This window comes from Zosterops lateralis (genome assembly GCF_965231275.1).
Source record: "Zosterops lateralis genome assembly, chromosome: 3".
NCBI classification, from domain to species: domain Eukaryota; kingdom Metazoa; phylum Chordata; class Aves; order Passeriformes; family Zosteropidae; genus Zosterops; species Zosterops lateralis.
In genome coordinates this window covers 55,197,443-55,218,955 of record NC_139764.1, presented here as the reverse complement: position 1 = coordinate 55,218,955, position 21,513 = coordinate 55,197,443, and the positions used below count along the sequence as shown (strand labels likewise).

The window sequence follows — 21,513 nt, the reverse complement described above, 5'->3', positions numbered from 1 at the left end:
CAGCAGAAGTAAGCAAAAGTAAAATGCAAGCAGAAGAATAAGACTTCTTGAGAACATCCATTTCTTAGTTCTGTCACATAGTAAACACTCACAGCTATATACAAAATCTAAACTGTGCTGTTTGAAACAGAAGCAAAGAGGAAATTTAGATCCAATTTTTCCTCACTGTGACTGGTTCAATACCTCCAATGCAGATTTCTTCTGGTGGAGTGTGGTGATAAAATTTTTCCAATCTTCTTTAGCAGCAGCAGATTTGTCCTGGATAATTTTAGCCTTTTCCTCTGGTAAAACAGAGCACAGTAGTTCTCCTTTGGATGCCACCAGGTTTAGCTTTTGTTGCCCATTCTCACTTTCTGATAAGAATTCCTAAAAATAGTAATAAAAAAAGCTAATTGGTGAACTTTGGGTCCCTATAAAGTCAAGCTGCTAGAAAACTTATCAGTGATGAGAGTTTACTCTTTCTGCTTGTTAACATGATAATGTATCTTTCAGTAAATTCATTTCAGTATTGTTTGTATAGATGGCTTTTACAGATAACAGCCACTTGATCCAGAAACGAAAGTGTCTGAATAATGTATATATTAAGACTCTAATACTACCTGTATTTTCTGTATTTCATGAGAGAATTGCTAGTGATTTAGTTGGGTATTATATTCCCTTAAATATCCCTAGTACAGAAAATGATAAAACTTTCATTTCAGGGAACCATTATCCTGACAGACGTAACACAGGGGTCCCCTCCGAGGCACACACTGGACCAAACCCCTGCCCATGGGCAAATTCCTGCTATGCTGGACTTGCCATGAGCATGTGGTGGTGTGGGCTGAGGCTCAGAACCTGAGCAATGTCCAACCCGGTGTGATTTACGCCTCTGTATCCTTAATTCACCTTCCTTGTTTAGAAGTATTTTTCTTCACAGAAATATTGCATAGTGCTGGTGTGCAAGAAGTGTGTGGAAAAATGCAGGTACAACAACCATACAGAAATGTAGGGAAAGAGAAAGATTTTAAAATTCCAGTTTAATGGGATAATCTCTTTGTAACCTCTACTTATTAAAAAAGCTTTGTGAGCATTTAGGACTCAAAGAAATTTAGTAGTCTTATACAGAAATATTTTAAACTGCTACTATCATGATTATGTAATACACATAATCATTAGGTTATGCCCATGCTCAGGAGTAATAGGCTTGATGCCAAAATTATTAGGTCAGGTTCCTGATTTTGTGTTACACTAGAGGTCTTAGTGGAGAATGCAAAGGGTCTCTTAACTTTGAGATACTTGGACTATAAATTCTGGCTATATTAAAATGAAATATATTGGTGACCTAATAATGCAAAATGTGCTAACAGACAGAACATTAACTTTCAAGAAAAACAGAATTTTACATTTATACAGGTTACTAAGACATCTTTAGAAGTCCTAAAGCAGTCCAAGAAACATAAAAAATTACCAGGACTTTTCCTCCTTCTAAAGATATTCTCAACATGGTGCAGTCAAATATTTGATATATCAAGACAGCATTATTTGGGCTTTTAAGTAAACCACTTAAGCAAGGGAAAGTGACTACATTAAAAAAAGGAAGAATTGATTTGGCTTTTAGTGTTTTCTGAGAAACAGATATGAATTTCTTCTGTTATACTATCTATAAAGGTGTATCAACCTCATTAATTAACTCTCATTTTGTTATTTTCAGTTAAAATGATAGTTATACTCTATTAATAAAAGTATTTCTTTCAATTGATTTACTGAAATATACTTTCAACTGTCATTCCTTTCCACACAGAACTGTTTGGGCTTATTTTAGTCTTATGTGAAAAATATTCTTTTAAAATGCCTGCTTACACTGCATATAATTTAACTCTGCTCTTGTATCATAAGGGCTCCACTTCCATACATGACAAAAGACATTCACATACTTATGAAATAACTCCAGGTACTAAGACTCAATTCTGGTATCATTCTGATTTTACAGGACTCTCCTACCTAAACCACATTTTTTCCCATTGTAAAAAAGAAAAAAACAAGGAAAACTATTTATGAGACATACCTACTTACATACTGTAGCCTAACAATTAAACTACCCAAAACAGAAAACCAGAAGTGTTTATTTCTTTGCAATGAATCGCCTTTAGTTGTTAACAGTAACAATATTAACAAAAGCAGTAATTAACCAAAGAAATAAATTTAACCTGTACATGAAATTAATTTGGTCTCCCTTAGACTAGTATTTTATTGCTATAAAGTTACCTCTATTTTCTGCAGACTTGCTGAAGCTTCACTGATGTTTTGAGGCACGTCAAAGCATTTGGCAGTGGTGACTCTTGCATTGACCAGCCACTGCTGAAAATCCCTGAAAGCCGTCCGAAATCTTTGCTGCAGGATCTGCTCTTTGCTCTGACATCCTTTTGAGGCTTGCAGGCAGAGGCTGGGTTTATCACATCAGGGAAGAAGAAGAAGAAAGCGAGGGAGGGAGGGAGGAAAGGCAGGACTCTGTTAGGTGACAATGCTATTATTCTGTTCTCTGAAACATAATGGTAAGGGTAGGTTAACCTGGATTCCTCCTACCAAATTTATGCACTTAACTGAGGCACCAGGAAATCCATTAGAAGCTTTCAGTTCTCAAAAATGAAGCATGTAAATTGGGACATAGCTGTCACAGATATGACAGATACAAGTGTTTCCAGAGAGTGACTCAGTGCACCTAAGCATCAATGTATTCTGCAAGCCTCTTTCTCTCTCTAGGGAGAGGGTGCAGGACTACAGCGAATAAATTCTGACTTCTGTGGCTCTGTTAAGTCCACAAGGTTATAAAGGATCAATCTGAGTCATTACATCCTCCTCAGCTACAGAAGCCAGAAGCTATAACCTCCTGCAAGAAACTACAGAGCCTTCTGTCTGAAATGCAGGTGTCACACTCCAAAGTAAATCAGAGTGACCTGAGAAAAGGCAAGAAAGCAAGCAAATGCTACCTTCCCTAGCTAGTTCCTGTTTCTAAAAACCAACTAAACAAAGAAGAATAACTCGAAGGACAAAAGCAAGAAAAATATCTGAACTAGCTGGTATAGCTCATTCTCCTTCAGACAAATAAGACATACTGCTACTTCACTTTTTTTACAAGGACTTCTGTAGTACATCAGGTATAGATGTACATTTAGTTTCAGCTGAGTTTAGTGGCATAGCCTGGCTTTGAGGAAAAAAAAAAAGAACACACAAAAAATCAAATTACTACTTTGTATAACTTTTGTTGACACCAAAATCAAAATAATGATTCTAACTATTGCATATGTCTGTCTCTAATTCTAAAATTCTAATTAACGGTTCCCTAAAAGACAGCTCATCCACCCCCCACCTCCCCACGACATTAACTCTAAACAAGATGAATGCATACCTGTTATACTCTTTAATCAACCCTGAAACTTTTGAAGAATGAGTACTTAAATCCCTGGAAAATCTACAAAGATCATTCAACTGAGTTTTGATCTCATCTGTCATTTGTTCAGACTTTAATAGAGCATCCAATGTTTCCTGTTAAAACAAAATAAATGAAAAAGACTGGTGAGTAAATATAAAAAAACCCCCACAACTTTTTAATCAAAGTTTATCAGAATTTAAATTAATTAATTTATGATCTATATGTGTACTTTCAAGAGTATTTTAGCAGTCAAGTCTATAGTACCTTATTTGAAATTATGAGCTTCTAGAGATCAAATTTCTGGATGCCTCAACTTCCTTAGCTCAAAATGTTCATGAACCCCATTTTAAGATACAAATTTCATTCTAATAAATAAGCAATAGTATAGTCAAGTACCTGTACACATATAAAAGTACATACATTCAGAGAACAGCAAATATGTGTTTATATAAATACAATTATCCTGTTGCCTTGAGTTTAACAGGTTCAATTAAAATGTTTTTGAGTTCTATCCGGAAAACAGATTTATGCACAAGGCTTTTTAACAGCTTCAACTCTTTTCACAGATGACTTCATAATTTAAAAGTACAGCTGCTCACAATCCTGTGAGAGTAACTGGGTTATTGCCTGTCATTGATGCACTAGAATGGTTCTTGGAGACAGCTAAGCCAACAACAACAACAAAAGAGATTTTTTTTTCATCACAGGGAGAGGTGTGATAAGTACTCCAACAAAAACAGTGCTTGATGATGTCCACAGCATCTCCACTGCTAAAATCCTGCCAGCTACTCCAGCACAATGAGCAGTGCAGACTTGGCTCCTCGCCTCACTAGGAACTAAATTCCTCAGACATTCCTCTCAGACTAACAGCAGAGGTTCTGCAGTCCAGGCAGACCAGAACATTTGGCATGTACAGAATAGTTTGGCTAAAGTGCAAGTCTGGAAGAAACTTACAATATAAACTTGAGAAACAGATCATATGAAGGTGAAGGTAGATTTGAACAGGGACCTGGAAGTGGGAGATAAGGATGTCCCCAAAACACATTTCTGAAGATGCATATATACATACATACATACATATACACACACATACATGTACACATACATATTCAGAAGGAAAAAAAGAGGATGACTGAAAATATACATAATAAGCAGTTCAGCACAAAACTGAATGTTCAGGAAAAGTATAAATGCTATTTTGCTGCAGCAGATTCTCAGGACTCCCCTGATTTACATTATTCACTATCATATTATGGACCATTTTCTTTGAGCCACTCATACACCAGAAATCTCTTCAATCATGATTAATAGATACTTGAACTAGTCACTTGTTTCAATGCCATATAAAGTAGCATTTGAAAAGTAATTACGTAAGAGCACTAATGCTTAGAAAAAACCCTGAAGTACTTTTTGCTTATGTTACTTTATGTTAAACTACTGAAACCATTCTTTTGGAAAGCCTTAGAAATAACACCACAATGGACATTATCTAAACACAGGATGTCACAAATTGCCAAGGGCATGGATTACCATAATGAATTATTAACAGCCCCTTTTTTATGTAAAGAAAGCATCTCTTAAGACTAATACAAGCATGGAATTGCCTGTTTTCAACATGATTTTTCAGTTTCAAATAACCTTACCACAAAAACTACTGAGAGGTTATTCTGATTATGCATAGCCTAGTAACAAATAGGAGCAATAACTCACAAAACAGGGTAAATTTGACTATGGCATTTTTCCATACAGTGATATCACTGTTGCAGCCAGTTGGATTTAATATTGAATCTGACAATTGCAAAAATAATTTGCTGAATTCCAAGTGCAAAATCTGTTGCTCTAATGCTGCATATAACTAAGGGAACACAGCTTCAGTACAACAGAGTAGCAGAATGATCTTGCTAAATCTGCAAATTAGGAAATGCATTTTTAATTTGTGGCCTTGGCTAACATGGCAACAGAATCACTGTGATATAACAGAAATGGAAACTGCAGTGCTATTTTACATTCACAATAGGGCCCTTCCCTGGGGTCCAAAAAAATGGGAAGATTACTATCACATTTCCTCTTACTATAAATAAAATCACATAGTGGAGCTATGCATAGTTGCCTCATGAGATGCTTCTGCATCTTCCTCATTTGCCAAAGTTTACAACTGTCTAATCTAAACAAAGTGTTCTTACATACACCTACAGTACATGCATATTATACATGACACTAATAAAAGCAAAATCCTTTGAATGTAATACTTCTCCATCTATGAAATAAAAAATGTCTGGTGTGTTGATAACAATCCTGTGTCTTCCTTTCCTTTTTAAAAACACATATGTATGGAACACTTTGCATATTTTTGCAATTATTTGCTTCATCTTAATACCCTCTTTGTTACTCCTACAGACACATAATGGCACTCAAGGTTTCATAAACCCATGCAAGCAATTCTGTGAAAGAGAAGCCAAAGAAATAACTTGGCACGGACCCTGCAGAAGGAGATTAATAATCTCAGTTCAAAGAAAAGATGTTCTGGGGTTTTCTTGACATGACCTCAGCCAAGGGGTCAGAAAGTAGGCAATACACACCTCTCTCCTTTATTACAATGCTACACTGAAAGAGAAATACTGTATATCTTTCATCAACATGTGTGACTCATTGTGGTTGAGATACTTACAAACACGTATCCAGATTGTTGCAAATATGTGAATATATTTGCATGGAGGGGTTGTGATACATACATGGAGAATTTTTTGCTAGGAGACAATCAGGAACAGAAACCACCTCTAGTTCTCTAAATTTTACTGCATTCCAAAAGCAAAGCAATTAGCAATTAGATCCGTTTCCAGATTAACTTCTTTAAATACTGGACAAGATCTCAACGCGCATAATGTAGAGGATATTTTAAGAAAGGGAAAGTATAAACCAAATACCTTCCTGACAAATTTTAATGGCTCCAGTTTCTTACTTGGCTTTCAGGAAAAGCTTCGCATTTCCTCCATCAAATGCTACTCTGGCTGGAACCACTGAGCAACTTGTGAGCGCAGCCGGGAGCCGTGTTCCAGCTCCTTGGCTCCTGCCCAGGGCCAAGCCCTGGCTTTAACACCGAAAATCCAGGCAGCGTTTGCTAAGCCTGGTACGGCAGAGGCCAAGGGGAGGGACGTCTTCTGCCACCACCGCTCGCCGTGATCACAGTAACACAGAGTTTGGGAAGTCGGGCTCTCACCAGAAATATCCTCCGCCAGTATTGATTTTATGATGTACTTGCTAGTCCCGCCTGGCGGAAGTTTCCTGCCCGCGGTGACCACACATCCACGGCGGAAAAGCCGCTAGGAAAAGAGACATGCCCTTACTTTCTCCTTGCGCCAGCTCTCCACCACCTCGGCGTCCGTGCTGCGGCCGTCGGCGGGGGCCATCCCCTGCGCCCAGGCGGCCAGCTGCCCTCCCAGCCTCCGCACAGCCTCCTCCAGCCGCCCGGCCTGCGCCGCGAACTCCCGCTCCGACAGGGCCATCTGGCTGAGCGTGTCCCGCAGGCCGCCCTGGCTGCGGCGGGCGCTCTCCTCCCACTGCCGCCAGTCCGCCTGCAGCGCCTGCATCTCGGCCGCCAGCAGCCGGCACCCGCCCGCCGTGGTGCCGCGCCGCGCCGCCGGGGCCAGCGCCTCCACCCGCCTCAGCCGGCCCGCGCCGCTCTGCCGGGACTCCACCAGCTCCTGCGGGGCGACATTGCCATGGTAACACGGGGGCCGCCGCATCGCCACCGCCGCCGGCAGCGGGGCCCGCCCGGGGGGCGCTTCCCGCCCCTTCCCGTCCCTTCCCGCCCCGTCCCGTCCCATCCCGTCCCGTCCCGTCCCGTCCCCAGCGATCCGGGAACCGCTGGCAGTAAAACCCAGCCAACAGCGTGCGGCCCTTGCCCGGATTAAACAGCACTTCTGAAACTGTCTTCAGCTTTGGAGAGTAAGGCAGGAAGAATGAACGTGGTTTAGATAGGAAAAATACTATTTAGGTTGAGATAAGGAACATAAAGAGTTCGTTGTAGTCTTTTTACGTAAGAAATGGTGGTGTGTAGCTGCTCGCAGCAGTCTCAAAAACACAGCTGCAGTTTGCAGCCTGTGTGAGCTGTGATGTGCCAGAATTGGTTGAACATGTTTTTTTTCTGAGTATGTGGTTTTGGTTTTGTTTTCAGAGCTAAATTCTTTCTATGGCGTCTTTATTTCAATCTCACACATCTCATAAAAGGGAATCTTGGGAGCTTTCAGCTTAAGAAAGTGGAAAATGTATAAACAGCATCCCAAACACTGCACGCATCTACAGTCATGTTACTTCTTCTCTCCTTCATGTTACGAACTAGACACTGCTAACTCCTCCCTTTCCCGTTTTACAGATCAGGAGTTTGAGCACAAAGGAGACTGAAAATTACCCCAGAATGTACAAAGAATCTGTAATTTGATCTTGGGGATCCTGAGTCTTCATCTAGCATTCAAGCTCACTTTCCCACTCTCTCATATTTAGGAGCAGAGTAAAATGTTGCCAGCATGAATATCTGAATGCAAACACCAGGCATGGGCAAAACATGTAGCCTGCTTTAATGCTGCATTCAGGAATATGCAAATCTCTTAAGCACTCAGCTAAGAATAGGTACCAGGCTAAGGAGAGTATACACAGGGAGGCAACTCACATATTCTACCATCTTTGAGGACAACAATCCTTGTGCTGTTTTACAGATCTCCATTTCATGCAAAGCAGGAAAGGTTGTCTCTGATTTAGACAATTCTGCTCATGCAGAAAGCATATTTAGGAATGAGGAAAGAGAAGAATTCATTAATCAGCTAAGCCACATTCTTCTGTGATGCCACTGGGCTTCTGCTCTAGTAAATTGTTTCCATGTGTGCCATGGTTAACTTAGGTCTGATTATACTTTTACTCCATCTGTTAATATGAGAAGGGAGTCGAAAACAAAGCACAAGCTTGGAAAACTTGCTTTCAGCTCACTGAAATGTAACCACCATTTCAAAGAAAAAAGAGCAAGACCTCACAACTGTTTGACTGGGTTTTTTTAAAAAGCATAGGGTCTGAATTGCAGAAGAAACCATGAATGCTGTCTTACATTGATTTTGGCCAGCTTTTTCTGTATAGTTGGTGTATCACCAGATGCATCTGACCAGCGGTGAAGCTCCTCCTTTGCAGAATGAAGCCAGTCTGTGAATTCATGCACAGCATCCAGATAAAGCAAATGATCTTTCACAATATCTTCCACTTTCCTCATTTTCTCCTATCAATCAGACAAAAAAAAAAAAAAAAAAAAAAAAAAAAAAAAAAAAAGGACCATGAATGTACTTAAATACTATGCTTTGATTCCACAGCATGCACTTGAATAGTGAATAGGGTATAGCTTGTGGCATCAGAACAGGCTGAAAGGTTTGGTTCCATTTGGTCTGGACTAGGATTTTATGCTGGAGGAGAAGCCTTCTGAAAATGGATGCAAAAATATACTTTAACACAGTCTAATGTATGGTTTAGTAGATGTCAATGCTGCAGCTGTGTCACGCTGGCATGCTTTTCCCAATACATCCTGGAGAGGGTCTTGCAGATCACCCACAAGCACTCCCAGGGTGCAGCATTGCTGCCAGAAATACAGCTCTTACTTCTAAGCACCAAGTCTCTACAAATGCTAAGCAGAGTCATGGAGACATCCCATAGGAAAACCACAAACAAAAACTTCAGCTGCCCAAAAGTGCAAAATGATCTTATGGTGCTGAGTCCCATTTTGACCATCACATCAGAAGTGGTGGCTGTCCCCAGCCACCTACCCTGCAGTCCTGGAAGACACAGACATGCAGCTGCTTTCTGGCTCCATCTTAGCTTTCTGATGTAAGCTTAGAGTGGGGTCAGTTTATCTTACTGTGATACAGTGAAAGAGTACAGGGGTTGAAATTTGCCTTTGGTCTGACTGAGTAAACTTGTTGCTATATACTTTTGAGATAACACTAACGAATGTTTATCAAAACTAACCAAGAGTGAAATGAGCTAATCAAATAGATTTTCACCCCTGTGTAGATACTCTAATCTAGATTGAAGTGTCTTGAAGTCAGTTTCAAACTAAACCACCTACAAAATAAAGAGAGTTATTTTAAAGTTTGAGTAACTCAATATTCAACAAATGCTATTAAAAAGTAAGTTAGATTAACAAGACCTGGTGTTCCCTCTGAAAATAATCATTGTAATCTCTCAGACTGTCATTGTCAACTAGACAATGCATAGTTACTAGCTAAACAAAGAACACTTAAAGTAAATCCTCAAAGTTTTTATACTTTAATGCATTTTATGCAGCAACAGGCTAAGAAAATGTCCAGATGCCCCTGACTCTAACCAAATCAGCCTCCTAGGGAAGCAAAAGACTCCTAGGAAAGGAAACCATTTATCCTTGTGGACATTGCTCACACCAACATGTAGCACCAGTACAAGGAGAGGGTGGAGGCAAGGTGTTTCATGATCTGGCTGACAGAAGGTCTCAGTGAACTCACATATCTTTCCTTAAAAACCAAGCAGAATACCTGTATAGCATGTGCAGTACTTAGTGGCTTGAAACACCACAAAATATGGGCATATATCTTTTTGACAATAGGATTTCTCTTTCTGACAATATGTTTCCTGCTCAGGGAGGCATTATATTCTTCCCTTTCTAGGTAAAGAAAAAAAAATGCTAGGGATGAATGGAAAGGATTAGATGAAAACAAATGTGTCAGAATATCAGAAATACTGTTGTATATAAGAAACTAGGAACAAAATATATGACCTTCATTTTCCCAAAATCATAATCATACCAATTTAAACTCTTAATACCATTTTTGCATTCCATTAAATTTTAGCAAACTATACTCAACGTTTTTATTAGACTCCACTATACCAGAGGCAAGATTATTCACAGTCAATCCTTTAGTTACTAAAAATACAAAAATCAAAAATTTTTAGCTATATATACTAATGTCTAAACATATTACTTACTTGAAATGGAGATATTTGTCTTACCTTGGCTACAGTTGTGATGTCATTAAACTGTGTTTTTAGTTCTTCTTGAGCTGTATCTCCAAAGGAATCATCCCCTGTTTTTTCATACAGTTCCACAGCTTTTTCAATGAGCTGCTGTAAATCACCCGAGTGATCCTCTATCTCAGAAACAATAGCCTGGAAATGGTCCAGCTGAGAAAACTTCTCCTTCAGACCAATCTGTGGTTCTAAAGGCTGTTCCACTTTGTGATCCAAATTCTCTAACCACTGTTCCAGCTGGTTTTTCCTTTCCAGATAGTCATTCCACTGGTTAATGACAGAATCTAAGCAGCTTACATTAAAAGAAACGAAGTGCAGATGAGAACCTGAGAACTTTTAAATTGTTTGGAGAAAAAAAACCAAAAAAACCAACCAAAAAAAAACCCAACCAAAAAAAGAGGCTGCTTATATCTTAATTGTTACACTGTCTGTAACCATGCACAATAGGTTTAGAATACACTTTTTTCTCCATCTTACTTTTGTTTCCTATATCAATTTGCATCCAAGTTATTTTAGAATTCCTGTGGCTTTTGGGCCCCTTTGTACAACCAACATAGCTGCTTCCCTATTACAGGTTACATGAGCAATCTATCTGCCTCAGACTTATGAAAAGCACATTTCAGTGTCTGTTCAGCAAAGTAAAATACAGAACATTGCTGGAGTTCTTTATGATCAGAGTAATAAAATATTCACCAGCCTATGAAATTACTGTCAATTAAGAGATATTCTGGCAAGTTTTGAAAGAACAAATCCATTATCTATAAACTCATTTACAATTTATAAGAAATACTCCCTCCTGTTACACATTGCTTTTCCTAATAGATTACTGTACTTGTCCGGGATTCAAATTGAGGAATGTAATTTTCATTTCACTGGACTTACAGACAAGGGTGTGGTAGGAATTTTACTCAAAATGCTATGGTCTAACCTAATCTAAATAATATTTTATGATAAAAATTGTGTGAAATTTGAGAGACATCACAAAGACAGCCCACTATAATTTTCTACATACAATTCTATTACAATTTTGGTGCAACTAAGAAAGTGGCATTACTTTCAGTTATTATATTTTAAGAAAAATGTAGACAAGTGATGGCCTTTAATTTCTTGAATAAGAAGCAGGTGTCATAGAGGCCCAGAAAGTCCACAGAGAAATTGAGAGACATCAGTCTGTCTAGAACAGAAATGATGGAGGCCTTCAGATATACGAAACTATCTCATACAGACAATAAGAAAAAACTTTCTATTTCCACACAGGTCAAGATGAGATGAAATCAGCTTAATATGCAAGAAAGATCATTTGGAGTTGATATTAAGGGGGTTTTTTTAATTAAAAAAGCAATGAAAAACAGAATTCAGAAACCTTCCCTGGGTTGTATGGAAAAGATAGATAAATATCTGTCACATGTTCTTGGTCCTGCCCAAAAACAGGCTCAAAAACTCGGGCTCAAAACTAGAAAGTGCTTTCTAAATTTTTCTCTGTAAGAATTTGTATATTTTTATTAATTTCTTAATTAATGTGAAGTTTCATTTCTCATATGAAATTTGATTCATCTGATAGGGTCGACTCATTTTTTTTTAAAAAGAAGGTTGTATTTTTTCCAGGCAATTTTGATTCTCTCTGATAATGCAAATTTCCCCTCACAAACCAGTAATGAAGGAATGTACTCCTACCTGCTTTAAGGTACCGCTCTCTGTAAGCAAAGATGGCAGGGCCTGACCTGTGTTTTCCAGGGATTCTTACCTCTGCCAGTTCACTGAGGTGCTGATGATGTCGTTCCATACATCCTTCAGTGTCTGAAGCTCGGTTTGTATCACTTTTTGTCCTTCCTCATTGCTGCTTTTAAGTGCCTGTTCTCCCTTGCCAATGGCCATGTTCAGCTTAACCTCACCGTCACCTTTGAGTAAGAGGATCTCCTGTGAGGCAAAACAGGTCAAAATATCAAATGTAACCTGATGAGAAATGAGAGCTGTTATTCTTTCAACAGTGAACACCATCTTCTCTGAGCTCATCCATCTTTAACAGTCAAATCCAGTAGGAATTCCTAGGTAACTTTTCTTCTAAGAGCCCATACCTTGCTATGAGCAAGTGATCCAGCTGTTTTTCCCACAGCTATACAGGTTTTTCACTGCATTGGTCAACCTAAAATACTGCTCACATTGCAGAAGATACTGCACAGTATGACAGCACCTCATAGCTACAAGAAACCTCAGGAGAGCCCATGGCAGATCTTTTAATGACCTTCCTATTAGATGTTTATCTAAGCTCTTCCTGAAGACCTCCTGTGATAGACACACCACAGCCTTGACAGAGAGACTTTGCCAACTATTCCAAGGCCTGCCCTCTATTAGAAAGCTTTCTGGGACCTAAATACAGATTTTCATAGTTCATTATTCCTTCAAAATGTAATAATGACACCTGTTTCCATTAAACTTTATCCTGTCTTTTCCTACTTCCCATCCCAATTTGTCACGATCACCTAAAATTCTGATCATCTTTATAACCACAGAGAAAATAAAAAAAACCCCATACCTTTCCCACTGATGTGGCCCCCACCCAACATTAGTCTTGATGTGTAATATCTATTTGTATCCTTCTTTACCTGAATTTGTGTCAATCGTCTTTCCAGGGCGGCTTTGCTTCCAAGAGTGCTCTGTGATGATGCCAGTTTATCTTGAACCTCTCTCACCCATGACCACATACTCTGCAATGCCTCCTCAAAAGTGAGATGCTCTTGGAGTGCAAGCTGACATGTCCTCAGCTTCTCCTTGACATTTTTGACCATGTTTTGATAATTGGTGAGATGTTGAGAAGCCAGACGTACTTCTCTCCCTGCACCATGGCCTTCTTCATTTAAAGTCTGTGCCATCTGGGAGAGTTGATCAAAAGAGTCTCTGAAAGAAAATAATGAGACTAAAAGTTTCAGAAAGCATGAAGTATTATAGCCACAGCCAGAGGCTGTGAAGGCTACTGACATAACATCTACTCTTACACACACTAGTGGTAAGAGTTCACAGTTAGCTGGAAAAATTAGTTAGGAGAGACTGAAAGAAGATAAGCAGCGTGTACCAATTAACATCTTTTCTTGTGTGCCGTGCCACTTCTTGCAGAATCTTGGTGCTCAGAATGATCACATTGAAATCTTTGTGTCAAACATTTAAATTAAAAGCTACCCTGGTTTTCTTTTCAGCAGTCAAACTTTCCATTTCTATATGAACTGCTACCCTTTTGTACCTGCTAAAGCTTCTAAGAAGTTCACAATCTTGGACATGTAGGAAGGCATGATGGAAAGGTCATTTGTCTAGGATTAGATAAAGACTCAGACTCAGTACAAGGGTCATTAAAAGGGATTAAAACTGGGTTTATACAGACTCAGTTAATCTCAATCTACTTGATCACCCTTTCTGATACATAATGATTTAGAGGGAATTTATGTCAAACCAAAATGTTTTGCATTGGTCTCAAGGCTATGGGGAGTGACTGGGTGTTTCTTTTTAGGATGCTGTGAGACTTGGACAACTGACTATTACTTTTTTTCTACCTTCACCACCCAATAATAAAAAGAGAATTTGAAAAAAATCCCTGTGTACTCAAAATGGCAATTACTTCATCATCTACAGGCTAAGTCTGCATTTTAAAAAGACTTCACTGCTAACGTGGATGCTTTTTAAGCTCTTTTATAAGGCAAGCTGTATGGGGAAGGGGATTCTGCTAACCTGGTTGGATTGTTGAATGTTATAGGATATAAAGAAAATTTTAAAATGGACATAATGATAAATGTAATTTTCACTATTGCTTTTAAAAGCAATATTTTAAAATTTTATCTTAAAAAGTTGTATTTTTCAGTTTCTAGTTTCCATTTATTGATGAAGTATGATAAGCTTTTATTAATTTATCAAGAGCAAATATTGGATTTGGTTGAAATTCATTAGAAAGCAAAGTATCTGGATTCAGCCTCTTTCACAGAGAATTTTCCAACTCATTCCTCAAGCTTTCAAAAACACACTTTACCCCAACAGATTAATTTTATGTCTGCCCTAGTAGAAAAAAAAGTGAGAGTATTTTAGAAAATGTATTTTCAATATACCTTGAATTCAGCAACTCTTCCAGGAACTTTTCCACTTTTTGCACCTCCTTTTTCTTCTCAGAAACGAGCTGTTTGTTTTCTCCTAATGCTTCTGTGCTTATTCTTTCTTCCATGTCATGCATCCACAGTGCAAGCTTCTTGTACTGATCTTCAAAGCTACAAAGCAGATAAATACTCCCTTAAAAAGTACTTCTCAAGTGGAGTAAAGTTGAAAGAAGTTAATATCTACAAGACCTAATATCCACAAGAAGTTAATATCCACAATTTCATGCTTCGAGAATAAGAGTAGTACACAAAACATAATTCCACGGTGACTACTAGTCTAAAAATATTCAGCAACTCTCTAAAAATGTTCAGGAAAATCATGGGAACTACAGGGAGACCAGAAGCCTCCAAAATTTAAAGTGACAGTACTAGATTCAATAAAAATAGACCAAAAGAAAGCTTTTTTCAAATTCTTTAAATAATTTAGACTAATAACAAACAATTGGTAAAAGTGGGCGCTTTTTTTTGTCAGCATTTATGTGTAGAACACCTGAAGTGTTGTGCTTTCAACTTCTTCTACAGAAGAGAATTGGAATCTCAAGTGCTCCAAACTCAGCAAAACAAGTCCTGGCCCTAAGTTCGGAAACTTTTCCTTACAAGCAGGCACACCATCTCATACTGTTGTTTTACCCATTACTGCCACACTAACTTTGCTTTCAATTAGCAACAGTTCTGAATCTGGATAGATCTGAAAATATTTCAACTCCCAGAATTCCAGCCCAAAGCAGTAATTTAAGGGTGTTTTGTTCTTGGCTCCTTAGGAAATATGTCCATTTGGAATGGGACAGAACAGGCACATGCTGTGAAAAATGCATACTATCTTCAAACTCCAGGGCAGAAACGGACTTCATCAAACATTTTCCATCCAGAAAATGGCATTTAAATTACTGGAATCCCAACTGCTGATTTGGAGTTTCATAAGCTACAGAACTGCATATATGATGCTGACCTTGTATTCTTTAACCCTTGGAGCATGACCTGTTGCTTTGTTTTTATCAGTGAACTTCAATTTCTCTTAAATGTTTCCAAAGAAAAAAGCAAACATGACTAGATCAAGTGGAAATAATTTCGTATTTTGCCCTGCACTTTGGAAGCCAGAAAATTTCATGGAGTTCACAACTTACTTGTGACTGCTGGAATTACTCACCTTCCCAGGTGTGATGCACAATCTTCCAGGGCCTTCTTGTCACTCAGACACTGGTTGAGGAATTCCTGGAAGTTCTGGTTAGACTTTGCTATTTGCTCCTGTATATGGCTCACAACTGGTTTGGGTAAACAACCATACAAACTTTCTCCTTCCTTGCAGGCAGCATCTAATTTGTTCTGTCCTTCACTAATAGAATCCAGCACACCCTGTGCAATGAAAGAACATAGTTTAAACACATAAGATTTGATAATTAAACATAAGCAATCTTTCTGTGAGAAGTGGTCAGATTTCTGCAAGAAGGTAAGAGCTATGTCTAGCTATTAAAAAAATTCTAAGCAGATAGTTCAAATAAAATTTTATTAAGTGGTGCTACAATTCACAGTGCTCAATTTTCTGTTTTGGTCCCAAGGTAATCATGGCTTTTTCTGAATAGGTTAATAATCTCTTGAAGATGCCACACCTTTCAGGAATTAGGGCTGTTTACAACAGGTGTCTGCTACTTATGTTCTGTCTTGTGAAAAGTATATACATACAAGCTTTGACATATCAGTGTTAATCTGAAATGCTGAATAAGTAAAATGTTACAAAAAATAGGAAAATAAAAAGAAGAGAAAGAAAGCAAAAAGGAAAAAAAATAATAATCAGAAACAAGAATAATTAGTTACACATAAACCTTCCAGAAATTAAATTCTGATCTCTCAGAACAGGGACCAGAGTTTCCACAGTATTCCCTCTACAGTACATACTGCTGCCTTGAACCATTCTTATATTGCCTTTCTAAAAACAAAAACAACAAGTGTGTTAACATCTACAAATTATTTTAGAGACACAATTGGTTCCTATACTAAATTGCTAATTACTGGTTGTTTTAATTTAATTTGTTCACTATACCTGCAAGTCATGTAGCTTTGCCTCTATGGCTTTGCTGTCCCCAGACATGTCAGATGATTCTTTTACTGCAGCCTTCACACCAGAAAACCATTCCTGGAATTCTTGCATAGAGTCTTATTTAATAAAAAAGTACAGAAAAGAGAATTTTTTTTTTAGATCCAGCATTATCCACAATATTATACATCCAGTATTATCCACAATACATAATATTATACATTATACATTGTTTTAAACAAATCCTTTATCCTTCAGGAACAGTGTGTAAAAGCTAACAGAGTAGGTCTAATTGTCTTCAATAACCTTGGGGGAAGGATTCACTTCACAAGAAACTAGATGTTTCCACTGTAAACATCCAAATTTGAACAGTCTTACTAGCAGTCAATTTCAGTTTATATGTCCCAATTTTACGCTAGATAAAATCTAAATCAGTAGATTAATAAACAAGACTAAAAGTTGCTTACTTTTCTCCACTGACTATCCAGGGAGCCCAGAAAAGCTTCAGATGGGTACTTTTACATTATAAACACCTCAATTTGCTTATATACAGCTCTTTATTGCAAATAAACAAAGCATATAGAGGTGAATACTAATAGTGAGGAAAGGTGCATTTTCATGCATATTATATGGTTAGAGTTGAGTATCTAAAATCCTTTGTTTCACAGCAATTATCTTATGAACATTTGGGTAACAGGACTTTTTTGAGAGCTCCATATGAAAATAAAGTTGTAATTGCAAGTGAGGTCACTGGAAACTCTGGCAGGCTCCAGGATGACTCACGGCTGCGGGCTAACGGCTCGCTCCTATTAACCAGCCTGAGGACTCACAGAGGAAATGTTTTTCCAAGGCCTCCTGCATCCTGGCCTGTGTTCTGGAACAGAGCAGATTCACAGCTTCATACTTCTTTATTAACAAAGTGACAGTGCCACCAAGAGCTTCCAGCTCCACCGAAGGATATTTGCGGCAAAGGCTGTTGAGGGTCTCCCGGGTTGAGTCAATGCTGCTTTGCCGAAGCTGAAGGTCCTTTTGTGTTTCCTGAAAATGAAGTTACAACATAAATATGGGATTTATAAGGAAATAAAAGAACTGCCTTCTTCTCAAGCATTCCTACCCTTCCCATATGTTCTTTCCTGTTGTACTATATAAGTCATCCCAGACGCAATGAAGAGAAGAGGCACTGGATCATGTTTCCTGAATTTTCCAAGTGAAATGAATTCCTGAAACTAAAGAGCCACTGTAGAAATGTGCAAAGTGCTGTTTCTCATGATTTATTACTCTATTAGAAATAAATAGATTTCAAGGCATATTGAATAGAAATAGATATTTTCAGCAAAATCTGAAGGCACATGTGGAATGAATATGACACTGGTATTTGGCAGGACTTCTGAATGAGAAACGTTTTCTGAAAATTAAATGTGAATGGGCTAGTACATCAGTATTAACTGTGCTCACAGTTAAATACCTCCATGTGGTTTGTCATATTATGTGCATACTTGTATGCAGTCAAGAGAGCACTTGGATGTAGAAAAAAGAATTGCTATATACAATGACTGAAGACTTCTGAGGTAGAAGTTTGTGTTAAAATTGAATTTGGACCAGTGTCTTTTACTGTGATGTGTTATGAGTTCATAACTTATTGCAAATGATTAAATGCACTTGCAAACATGCTGGAGTAATGACCAAGGAGTTCAACGTAACAAAATCAGTTCTTGCCACAACAAAGACCGTACTACTCATTAAAATTTTCTAAAAAGTTTGTATAAAGTAAATAAATCAGAATTTTTGTTCATTGGTGTAACTTCCTAAAAATTATCACTGTATTATTTACTAATATTCTATCAACTGTGCAGGAGATATGCATTTTTTTATCAAAGGAAAATTAAGTATAAAGCTCAGAAAAAAATATCCCCAATGATCAATGCATAAGGAAAAGTATATTAATGTTCTTCAACACTGACCTTTAGTTTATTTAGAGCTTCAGGATCCAGGCTACGTGCACAGCTTAACAGTGTCTCCTCCACTTGAGTTAGCCAGTCTGTCATCTGACCAATCAGCTTCTGTAACTGCATCTTCTGAGTGCTGAAATCTTTCAGTGTCTCTTTTGCTGTCTCTGATATTTCTTTGGCATGTTCCAACTTCTGCCTCAAATCTGACTCTATAAACTAAACCCAAAATGTTAAGTGTTAAGGCATTTAATAACAGAAATGTTTATTAGGGTAAATGCTTATTGGCAAAACGGAAGGTAGGAAAGTGGCACACAATGATAATTTTGCTCTCATTACAGCTTTAACTGGAGATACTTACATACCTACAAAATTACAACCATTCAGGATTCAGTCTTAGATATATAATAGGGATTGTTGTATAATAATAATAATAATAATCCAAAGAAGGGATACTAATAAAAAGCCAGACTGCAAACTATTGCAGTTTTTATCCATTTCTGAGAACTTAAACAGTTGATATTTTTCCTTTACAAATTTGCCACATATACAGAACATGACCTACACTCACTCAATAGCCTGCTAAAATGAAATATCAATTGAGGACTGAGCCTTAAAAGCACTGAGGCTTAAATTATCTCAGTGTAAGGCAGGTGAAAATTGAAGACAGTACAAAAAAAAGCTAAAATCTTGCCCCTTAACCTGTTCAAAGACAGGAATATGCCAAATTATAGTAGCTCAGCATGTACCACTTACAGAAAAAAATCAAATCAGTCATAACATTGTACTGCATATAAATCAGATTCACAGATTCCCTGCAGGGGCACCTATAGCAGGTGACAAATAAACACATCCAGGTGTGTTTTTTCCTTCTTCAGCAAGGGAGACTGGACAGCCTCCCTGGGCAGTCTGTTCCAAAATGTGGGCAAGGCTTCAGTGCTATATTAACTTCCATTTAAACCTGATACATATCAAGATATATCCCCACTCATGGAAATTGCAGAAGTCAGCTTATTTTCTTAAATTTCTATCATTAAGTTAATAATCTCAAATACCAATTTTTGTTTGAAATCAAACTGCCAAAATAGTCAGACTTCGGTTTTCTGATTGTCCTAGAACAGACAAATAAGTATCTGGCCAAAAGTTCAACAGCTCATCTTTGTGTTCATTGTTTTATGTTTTTCTTGTAAGAACTAGTTCAGGGTCCTCATTCTAATCCACTAAAGAAAACTTTTTGCTTTACAAAGCAAATGAACATATTTTACTGCCTTATAATCCTTTCAAGGAAACAAACTGTGCATGCACTCATGTGTGACGTGGCTTAATGTTGTGCAGTGTAGAGAGTATCTGTAATCTCATATCTCATCAGCTACATTATAAACTATTTATTCTATTTTGATTTATTAAAAATACTTCTTCAACCCTAATGTTCACTTACTTTATGGCATACTGTTTATACAAAAAAAAACCAAGGTTACCTAGAAAAATACGAACAAAGAATAGTTATGCTACATATAAATAGTAATGCTGCATCTGTTACCTTCAAAGAAAAAGGCGGTTAGGAAGGACAAAAATTTCAGAAAGAATGTTTTCTTAGTATTTTGAGCACAATTTGTGCCTACTAATGTCTTTATTTTACCTGGAGATCTGCAGGAGGCTCTTGACTATGGGTCAGTTCTTTGAGTTCTGAAATTTTGGAACTAAGTTGCTCCAACTTCAGCTCTTTATTCTTGACTTCAGACTGTAAAAGAGATGTGGTCAAAGTTTCATACCAAACTACAAGAAGCTTTTAGACTTTCAGAAGGATGCTCCATCATTTTCAAAATTGAAAGAAAATGTAAACATAGTTTAGCAACCAGAGGGAAAACACTGTTGTACTAATTTTGTGCTCTAAAGACCTCCTATCTCTTTTTCCTTATTAGACTCAGTTCAGAGAAATCTTCCCCTCTAAAATAACCATACAAATTATTAGCATTTAAAATGCTATAAAAGCTTTTGTTTGTTAAAATTGGGAAAATAAAGATGAAAATGTCATTGTTTATTTGACTGGAAGTTTTTAGTAGGGGTGTTAGGTTCCACTTAAAGACATGCAGAGTGTATTACATGTGGTCTCTGATTTTTATGATGAACAACTGAAATATTGATAAAAAATTAGACCAGAAATAGATTTTAACCTTAAGAGGGATTAAAAATGCTGATATATGAACATTGACATATCTGGAGCTTGTATTTATAGATCTAAGTTATAAAAAAAATTTACTAATTTAAAATATAATATCAAAGTGAAAGCAAAAAATCATAATTTGGAGTTCTGAAGTATCAGTCTCCTATTGCTCAAATTTTCTTTTCTAAAAATTTCAAACAGATCATTCCTATTAAAAGACTGGACAGTGGATTGCAGGATTAAATTTCTGAACTTAGCATCTGCTCTGAATGCCCAGAAGAATAGTTAGGGTGTATTTTGTGCTGGTGAGGATATAATATTAGGTGGTCAGTCAAGAGGGTGACCACTGATTTGGGCCACAGAAGGTAAATTGATTGTTGCTGTCCATGTTCATCTATTTCTAGATAAAGTCTAATTGTCTTCAATAACCTTGGGAGAAGGATTAACTTCACAAGAAACTAGATGTTTCCACTGTAAACATCCAAATTTGTACGGTCTTATTAGCAGTCAATTTCAGTTTATGGTATATCTCAATTTTATGCTAGATAAAATCTCCATTTATTTCTGATTGCTGAAAGGGCAGGACCCTGCTGTCACTGAACTCCTCTTCCTCTTGCCTTTGCAAAATAAAGTGCAAAAAAAGGTATTATGCATTCTGTGACTGTACATGTACACACACAATGCTATTCTGCCCCTCCTTCATATCAAGTACACCAGTGGTTTGAGTAGTCTGCTTTTAATCCAGATTGGTTTTAACAGCAATGAATTTGAGTGGTTGGGTTGATACATAA

General features: G+C 37.6%; 1 protein-coding gene across 15 annotated transcripts in view; it reads right to left on the bottom strand.

Annotated features, from left to right (window-relative positions):
- SYNE1 (spectrin repeat containing nuclear envelope protein 1) overlaps positions 1-21,513 on the bottom strand; it is a 280,640-nt gene that overhangs the window by 140,828 nt on the left and 118,299 nt on the right. For all 15 annotated transcript variants that reach the window (XM_083856114.1, XM_083856125.1, XM_083856128.1 and 12 more), the window contains exons 43-56: positions 20,198-20,299; positions 18,574-18,777; positions 17,443-17,650; positions 16,619-16,731; positions 15,728-15,933; positions 14,536-14,691; positions 13,051-13,342; positions 12,192-12,364; positions 10,430-10,739; positions 8,508-8,672; positions 6,757-7,113; positions 3,389-3,525; positions 2,248-2,425; positions 184-366 (exon numbers count right to left, since the gene is read on the bottom strand). In XM_083856114.1, coding sequence (XP_083712240.1) covers positions 184-366; positions 2,248-2,425; positions 3,389-3,525; positions 6,757-7,113; positions 8,508-8,672; positions 10,430-10,739; positions 12,192-12,364; positions 13,051-13,342; positions 14,536-14,691; positions 15,728-15,933; positions 16,619-16,731; positions 17,443-17,650; positions 18,574-18,777; positions 20,198-20,299 — 2,784 coding nt within the window. The remainder of the gene's footprint in view (positions 1-183; positions 367-2,247; positions 2,426-3,388; positions 3,526-6,756; positions 7,114-8,507; positions 8,673-10,429; positions 10,740-12,191; positions 12,365-13,050; positions 13,343-14,535; positions 14,692-15,727; positions 15,934-16,618; positions 16,732-17,442; positions 17,651-18,573; positions 18,778-20,197; positions 20,300-21,513) is intronic.